General features: G+C 40.9%; 1 protein-coding gene across 4 annotated transcripts in view; it reads left to right on the top strand.

Annotated features, from left to right (window-relative positions):
- The window catches only part of dock1 (dedicator of cytokinesis 1), a 172,353-nt gene that overhangs the window by 62,958 nt on the left and 100,110 nt on the right, over positions 1–9,285 (top strand). For all 4 annotated transcript variants that reach the window (XM_032501812.1, XM_032501816.1, XM_032501814.1 and 1 more), the window contains exons 26-27: positions 3,460–3,587; positions 5,143–5,238. In XM_032501812.1, coding sequence (XP_032357703.1) covers positions 3,460–3,587; positions 5,143–5,238 — 224 coding nt within the window. The remainder of the gene's footprint in view (positions 1–3,459; positions 3,588–5,142; positions 5,239–9,285) is intronic.

Here is a 9,285-nt window from a genome sequence, read left to right as displayed (position 1 = left end):
GAGAGCAGTACTTTGGTTATTGATACACTTACTGTTTGTATTTAAAGTGTTATTTTTCTGTTATTTACAGATTTATTTTATTTATACTGTTTATTTTTTTATGTTCGGTTTGTGGAAAGGAGTTATATTTCTCGTGTGAAATTGTACAGGGCAGAATCCAGTTGGTAGAGTTTATACAAAACATTTTGCAGTGTTTGCACGTCTTTTACTGCATATAATTCATTAAAATAGTAAAAAAAAAAAAGTTAAATAACATTCATCATTAATAGTTGATTTCAAAATGCACCTAAATTGCATTTTGTGATTTTTCAGTTGAATAAAAAAACTATTTTCCATTCATATATTTCATCGAGGATTTCTTAAATTTTTTTTTTTTTAAATCTCGTCTCGTCTCGTTCTCGTGAACCCAATCTCGTGATGTGTCTCGTCTCGTGGAGTAAGCGTCTCGTCACACCCCTAATAGGCATCTACTTAGATTCTCAACCCTCAACATGGAGTTTCTTAGCAGTCTCTACACACTCATCAATATGCACGTAATGAGTTCACTGTTGGAAGTGTTTTCTTTTTCCTGTAGGCTGAACAGCCATTAACATATTAACTGTTTCTGTGTAAAAGCACGTCTTAAATTAGTAGTTTTTAGTCCCCGATGGGCTTATTTCTGTTGTTACAATGACAACTTAAGACAATAAGCCAACATTCCCTTCTCTATACATTTGAAATCAAAATGCTGTATGTTAAGTGTGATTGGTATGCATATGTGATTCCCTGCTGCAGATGGAACTTAATGAACTCAGAAAAGAAGGACATTTGGGGTCTTTTTTATTTTGAAGGCACAATGTTGTGTCACCTTCGCTGTTTATGATGTGAAAGGAGAGAGCGGGATAGGCACATAAATCACTTGCAAATGGACTCATTGGAAGAGAACAAATATGTCAGCTGCTCTCCTGGTCGGTTTTAAAGGGGAAAATCACTGTAGCGTCTAAAATCTGTTTGCGACTTTGCGTTGGAAATTTGAGGAGGGCGCTCATGGCCTAGCTTGATAGTTCCACTCTGCTTGCCATGCTCCCACCCTTCTACTTGTGTGTGTGTGTGTGTGTGTGTGTGTGTGTGTGTGTGTGTGTGTGTGTGTGTGTGTGTGTGTGTGTGTGTGTGTGTGTGTGTGTGTGTGTGTGTGTGTGTGTGTGTGTGTGTGTGTGTGAGAGTGTGTAAACGCTCGCAAGACTGTGCACTTAAGCGTTAGTGTGTGTTACCACCTGTGTGTATTTTGAGGAAGCACAAAAGGAGTGATGGCCCTGCAAAAACAAGGTATTAAACACTGCACACAATGTTAGACGCGCACAGATAGGGGATTTGCTCTTTTTGTTCAAACCCTGGAAGATTACAAGCACACAATCACATGTACATAAAAACACAGTTTTATTTGAAGCTGTAGCAGACAGATAGCTTGGTGCTCTGTTCCATAGCACCACAAATATGTTGGTGCAGACATGGTTGTCACTGTGTGTTGTCATGACATTGTTAACTTGTCATGACAAGTTAACAATGTCATGACAGGTTAACGATGTTTGGGTTGATTATGACAAGTTGACATTAATCAAAGTGGCATTACCAGAAGTTGTTTTGATCATGACAAGTTGACATTATATTTTAATGGGATGTCTTTGTAATGACAACTTGACATTAACCAGGATGACATTACCAGAAGATGTACTTGTCATGACAACTTTAATAATCATTATGTCAATATGTCATGAATACAAAAAGGAGTGGATTTTCTGTTAATGTCAAGTTGTCATTACACAAAGACATCCCAAACTTATTTAATTACTAATTATTTTTTTACTAACTGAATGCCTTATTGACAGAAGTCATAAATGTTTTTTATGACAATGACATGGTCATCCCAGTGTCATGTCATGATTATGTCAATACTGTCAAGTAACATATTACCCTCAATTTCACATGTAGCTCCTTTAGAAGGGGTCAGGGGATATATAACACTGAATGTTTCATGTTTAATACTGCTGGATATAGTTCATGCTATTCATCATGCGATACATCCTGCTCTTCATTGTTCGGCCTTGAGCAGTATTGACAATTGGCAAAGCTATTTGTGGGTGTGTGTGGGTGGGTGGGAGGGTGTGGGTGTACCCGTGTAATAAAATTGGGAGTTTAAGTTTGTCCCAGTTGATTGGCTTATCAAAGCTAACTATCTGTAAAGCAGAGAGATTGTATTGATTGTGAATTGAAATCCATTGCTCAGTGGCCCTTTTAAAGCAGGCGTTTTCTCCACAAAGCCATATAAAGATAGTTATTTGCAGAGTACTGCAGTCCTTTTAGACTGTCACTGCATCACTGTTGATTATGCTCAGCGTGCTGCTCTTTTGTTCTCGTTCTTTTCTTTTAATATGAAATTAATATCTGTACTCCTTTGTGTTTGGGAGACAATGTCAGCGCACTGCATGGGGTCACTGAGAGGTGTTTTATTAAACGTCTTTTCTTGCAGATGGGTTATTAGTTTATATTCTATTCACCAATCTTAAAGATATTTACTTAATCCCCCTAACGGAAACTCACCATCTTTTTATTGAACCAACCTAACTCCAGTATTTGTCCCTAGGCTTTAAATATGACCCCCATACACAACTAAGATTGAAATCAGAAGGTTTAATAAAAAATATGATAATTTTGTGGCAGACTGCCTTAGGTTTACCTTCCATGAGAATACTCTCTGGCTTATCTCTGCTGTCCCCCATGTCCAATTGCCAACCAAATGCTCTACCCTCTGCATATGGAAATTCACTTTTTGATGTTGCTGTCAACATCAGCCAAACTTGGGTTTGGTTGCAGGGTGTGTTGAATTAATGAATTAAGCAACTGTTACTTTGACAGAGATAGCAATAAAGTTTTTTTTCCTGCTCCCTTTACTTGCTATTTTAGGTGCAATATGAACATAAAGAATACATGATTTTTTCCTCTCTATAAATTTTTCCCCCTGGAAATATGTTTTATCAAACATGCGTTACTATTCATAATTACAAGACTTGAAATTCACAACAGCAACTGTTAGCCCCTGGGGCAGTAGCAGGTTAAGTGCTTTGATTAAGGGCACCACGACAAGGATCAATATTTGAGAAGGATCAATATGGCCTGGTTTTTTATTGGCTATCCTATGACAATGTGTAAGGCTCTGATTGGCTTTTGTTCTGACATTCATGCTGATGCACTGTGACTACTCCAAAGGATTTAAGAAGATTTTGCCTCATTCAGTTTAATCAATACAGTCATTATGTGCATTGTTTTAATTTAATCCTCTGAGCTGTGAGGAAGCCATTAACAAGCTGCATGCTTCTTCATAGTGTTTCGAGAGCATACGCTCTTCTGCCTGGTGTGATCCATCATCTGCTCCCATGTGTTGAGCGATGTTGTGACTGTGTGTTTTTGCCGGTGTCCCTACAGATTGCAGAGAGATCCTCCTGCCGCTGATGACGGACCAGCTGAAGTTCCACCTGGAGAATCGGGAGGAGCCAAAGGCTTGCTGCCAGCTGCTCAGTGACATCCTGGAGGTGCTCTACAGGAAGGATGTGGTAATGAACACAACTCTCCAGCTTTATGTACATTTATTTCCCTCTCGGATAATTAATAGCATAACAAGTGGATCCAGAAGTCCCTGAATAATGAAGAAACTGTTTCGACTGTGGTTATTTTCTGAATACCTACTAATCAGTGTGCTGTTTTAAATTTATTTTATTGCCCAGCATGCCCTGGAAGGAGCACCTTTACTAACCTGTAGAGTCGGCCTTGCTCGGTAATTTATTGTTCAGTGTGGCTAGAAGGCCATCTTCAACATCATTCAACAACTTGCTCCAGCAACATGTTGATGGACTCTTTACTACATGATAAATCACTCACAGAGCCAGTTATGTAGCCAGTCAAAGCTAATGCTTTTTTTTCTTCATTTATCGGTTCATCTATTAATTATTTTTCCAATTAATAAATCAGTACAAGTTGACATCCCTCACACTCAGGCATCAGTCTCAGACCTCAGTGCACATATAATAACACACACACACACACACACACACACACACACACACACAGCTTCACGTGTGTGTTTTAACCTCTTCTATGCCCAGACCTCATATGTCCTCCCTCAGGCCCTCCCAGACTCCCCTCGTCATTGAGCACGATGGCCTCGCCACCCACACTCCACTCTGCTCAATATTATCTCCCACTTGCTCTCCCTTTCAAACTCCTTCTGTCTCTCTCTGCCTTTGTGCTGCATATTCCCTGCCCTGCTCTCCTCTCTTTTATACCTGCCCTGCAATGTATGCTTTCATAGACTTCCATGGACACATAGGCAAGGAAGGGAATTGTATTTGTCCATTTGAGTTTCAAAGTTATTAAACAATTATACCTTGTTAGGAATAAAGATCTAATTGTATATTTAAATAGATAGATTACAACAAAAACTTTAATCATGTGCTGGGTTTGTGTATGACTTTTATAAAGGGCCCAGAAGAAAACTCAGAAAACAGTGAGTACGTGTTTTCATGAAAAAGGCTTTGCTTGTGTGAATATTTGTGTCTGCGTATGTGCACAGACCTAAGTGCACAAGTTCCTCAACCGCAGAGCTGTGTAAATTATTGGTTTTATTGGTTTTGTAATGTTACCAAAAGCAGCAAATAAGCAGTTTTAGTTTTTTAGTTTAGAATTTAGTGGAAAAATTTAAACAAATTTCAGGGAATTTTGGTGGAAAGTTGATCCATGGAACAAGAAAAAGTGGATCTGTTACTATGTGTATTTCTTGAAATTAAAGGAGGAATCCCCTCCGTAAACCACTGCAACATTGTCTGGAAATTAGCTTTCAAGCAGTTGTTGGTAATTTGGCTCTTATTCCATTGTGATGTGCTTTTTTTTATTTGAGCCGATAACTGGCCAAATGTACATGACGAGCTTTGACTTGTACCCGAATCACAGAAAGCCACTTGGAAACGAGGTTATAGGGTTCTGCCTAGACTTCGTCAATTAGCATGGACATTTAATAATCAGTCATTCAAAATGTTAATGTAATTTTAAAATTAGAAGATGCGTTTATAGTCGTTGTGGGAAATGTAAGTAATAACTGTATTTTTTCCACAGGGTCCCACCCAATGGCACGTGCAGATCGTCATGGAGAAGCTGCTGAGGACTGTTAATAGGACGGTCATTTCCATGGGCCGCGATTCCCCTCACATCGTAAGTTTGTCTGATTCTTTGCAACTATGAGCTGTGTACCCACAACTAGCACTCTTTAGTTCTGTTTTTTTTCTACTTGTTTTTACACACACACACACACACACACACACACACACACACACACACACACACACCAATTAAGAGACCTCTGTACCACGACCACCTTATGCTGCCATGATAACCGATTTGCTCTCTGCAAAGCGCAGAGAGCACAGCGCGGGTAGTTGTCATAAAGGGTGGCAAGGAAGTTTGTTCCCGTTGCTAGGTAACGACGGCTCATTATCGTTACCTAGCTCATTATCTCATTGGTTGCGCTTTCAACAGGTCAGCGGCAATCAGGTCAAAGTTGAAATAGTTTATACTTTGAGCGCAGCGAAAAGTGGCAAATCAGCTCTCCCCCATAAGAAATCAAAGGAACAGCCCGGCAAAGCGTTTTTGTTGCCTATCGTGTGTTGACAGCTTTAGTAGTGCATTCCGTTTGTACTCGTAGTTTGGAATTTCCGAGGTCAATGTCAAAAACGCCCCCTGAACTTCCAAGTACCCCAAGCCAACATGGATGCGCGTGCATCGACAGCAGTGAAAGCTCTAGTAACATACAGTTATAAGCACTTTTGTCTCATTTGTGTCTCAGTAAATGTTGCTGTTTGTATATATAAAAAAACATCATAATGCGTTGTTATCTACTGGTATTGCTAACAATGGCTAACCTGGCTAGAGCAAAAAAATTTAAAAAATTGTAAATGGAACACATTCAACTGGGGTGTGGCGCCAATCCCAGCTCCGAGTTCCGGGGTAAATGGAACGCTCTATAACTCCCACAGGCCAACAACAACTGCAATTCCTTTTTAAAGCTGTCATCAAAGGTAAAGTGTACCTTGGCAGATTGCTTTCACACCACCTCAATCTAAAAGTGGGTTTGGGCTTCTCATATCTTTCTCCAGCCAGTTGTTTGTGTGCCGATCTGTGTGTTGTGTGTTCTGCTTTTGCCGTTTCACAGTGTTTTCTGTGTGTGTGGATTTGCCTGTTTGTTTGTCTAATCCCTCACTTATTAGACAGTTTTTGATTCTCTGTGCTGTTATCTAATCACACAAACTGTGTACTGTACCCCTTTCTGTGCCGTTCAGCATCCTTCTCTCAATCACTCTCTCAGCAGGAACTTGGTTGCAATTAATTCACTTATCAGTCATAGTGCCATACTGCCTTTTTTCCGTGGAAAAGCCTTCATCCATTTTCATGAGTCAAAGAGTCCAATGTATGTCAACTTTTGTATTCTATGACTCCTTCTTTTACATCCTGTTGTATCCATTAGAGCTGCATTTAGCTTGTTATGTGACTTTGAAAGTGAGTCTTGGGTAATGAACATATATAGTTTTTATGCAAGGTTTTATGATGAAGGAGATCCTCTGAGGGCACTTAAAAGGACATTTACATCTCACTTAAATACTGCAGAGTGATGAGAGAAACATTTTCTCTGTCTTTCAAGTGGGAATAGGAAAATGGGGAGTCATATGATACGGTCTCATTTTATTGATACTGTTACTGGTTGGTGTAGCATCCTTTCTCCTTCTGTCTCGGGCTATTTATTGTGTGTGTATGCGCACAGCACCCTTTTTTTATGGGGAGCAGCAGGAAACTGCTTCACCTGTTTAAATGGAAGCTTATCTGATTTTATTAAGTCACTGAGCCACACCAGCAGAGAGTGATTGAAAAAAGCCAACAGTACCCAGAGTTATCACACACTAATCATCCAGTGTGTGGTTGTGAGCGTGTGTTACATCACCGTGTTATAATATATCCGCAGCGCTCATCCTTTGTCCACTGTGTCCTGTCATACCCTCTCTTTAGAGCAGGGATTGTGTAGCTGTTCCTCTGTTCCATCTTGCACTCTGTCTGAAGGTATTTTAGCAATGCACCAAGCTAATTGCGCAAATGGTGAGCCATTCTCTTGTGTAACCGATTACCAGCATGCCTCACATTGCATAATGTAAAGCTTATGAAGCCGTGATGTGAGCCGAGGCCTCCCTGCGGCCCATTCTCTCCCAGCCAGCTGTCTGTAGGGGGTCTAGGATTCCCACTCACTCTCCCTCCCTAGCTCGCCAATCCATCCATTGTTAAGCCAGTGATACAGGCTCTGCACCGTCATGCCTGGCTCATGGTCAGAGAGTTTTGAAAAGTCGGATTTGCAAAAAGAGGTTGTACACTGCTAGATATCCTTCTGCTCCTGCCATTTTTCCTTTGTTATTTTTCACTGCTGTTTCTTTTGATGTACAGTATTTCAGAAATGACTACCACAACTACCACTTTGTCTAAGAGGCTATCAACGCTCCTGAAGGCATAACACGCAGGCCTCTTCTCTGCTGAATTACACTAAGTGCATCCATTTCAGCATCCCCCCGTGGTGTAGGTGCAATGGTGTTCCCTCCTTCCAGCAGTGGCTGCTGAATGGCGGGAAAGCAGACAAGCCTCCTTTCAGGTTAATGAAACTGCTCTACCCATGACCTTCTGTGGCTATTGAAACCATCTACTTTGTATACATGTGCCGCAGCTGCCCTTTATTTTATTTTTCTCCCCTAAATACAGATTGCTTTCATTGTCCCCACTGACCCCTATCTTTTGTCAGCTGCCGCCTCTTTAGCTAACTAACCACTGTACTCGATTGCCTTGACATTTCTAAGTACCAGCATAATCGTTGGCATCATTTTGCAGTGTCCTTTTACTCACCAGTAGTTAGAGGTCACATCAAAGCCTTGGCTTTTTAAGCGTACCATGGCTCTTTCACTCAAACACTGTACGTTATATAGTACCTGGGCACAGAAGCTGCGTTTGACGCAGCTCACCAAATCTGAATAATCAGTAAGGTTGGTTGACAGCTATGAGACCTAGTTAGCGCTACTGGAAGGGTTGTAGCTTTCTAATCAGAGGGCTGTTGTTGCTGCTGCTGGGCATTGCTGCCTGCTCTCCAGGCAGATTGTGCGCTACTGCTCACACAACACCGCAGCCAACCACCGACATTGTTCTTCTGAGTGGCAGCCTCTTACATTTAGATTTATGCATTAGTCTTCTACTCTGTCTCCCTGCTCCCCCTCTCTCTTCTTTTCTCTTTTTTCCTCTCTCATGGAGGTGGTGGACACAGAATGTTGATGAGAATGATCACAGTGACGGCTTGGGGGCGTCTGTTTTGTTGTGTGTTGTCACTGCAGTGCTATGCCCGTTAGCGACTTACACAGCATCGCCACACATTTGCATCGTTGGACATCCCAGCGGGCTGCATCTTTATATTCATGTCCACACTCGCACAGGTTGAGATGAGCCCTTGTGAATACATTTATATTAGAATGGTAGCAGAAACATTTCGGCTGCCCCTGCTGTCAGTTCTACCTTTATGCCCTTGAATTACATTTTTCCTCTAATTTTAAGCTCCTGGGTGAGCGTTGCAGATACACATGGGTAGGATGCTGCAGCTAGAAAAATCTGTGTTACGCACTTTTCTTCTGCTTTTAAAGTTCCAATCAAATCAACGAAACAAACCTTTGTTTTTCTTTTTGTCATGTTAGCAATACTGACCATTGCATATTTTGTTATGCATTGTCAGAAAACACCTCAAATTAATTCTGTGTTATAACTAGAACTGAACTGAGGATATACTGGAACTATTGCAAGACAGTAAGCTTAACTTGTTGTCTAAATGACCTATTCAACTTTTCATAGTTGTAGGTTTGAGGACTAACCCACAACAGGTTGTGGTGATAGTTGGCTGCAGTGCTTCGTCGTCATCCTGATGATTTTCCTGCATTGTGCAGAAGGAATGGAGTGGAAAGCTGCGGGTAAAGGACTTGTGCTATTGACTGAAGCTTGTTCTTCGCTGAATGTACTCACTGACCGAATATATTGCAACAAAGGCTTGTCAATGACGTTCAGTCAGATCAGAATCCTCCCTGTATCCATGGCTCTCTGTATCACTCTTTTTATCTCTGTCTTTGTATCACTTTATGTCCAAATATTTCTCTGAGTATCTCCTTGCTTCTCTCTCTCTCTCTCTCTCTCTCT

This window comes from Etheostoma spectabile, chromosome 21, assembly GCF_008692095.1.
Source record: "Etheostoma spectabile isolate EspeVRDwgs_2016 chromosome 21, UIUC_Espe_1.0, whole genome shotgun sequence".
In the NCBI taxonomy this organism is placed as follows: domain Eukaryota; kingdom Metazoa; phylum Chordata; class Actinopteri; order Perciformes; family Percidae; genus Etheostoma; species Etheostoma spectabile.
The sequence above is the reverse complement of the archived record's forward strand: the minus strand, read 5'-3'. Positions and strand labels throughout refer to the sequence as shown.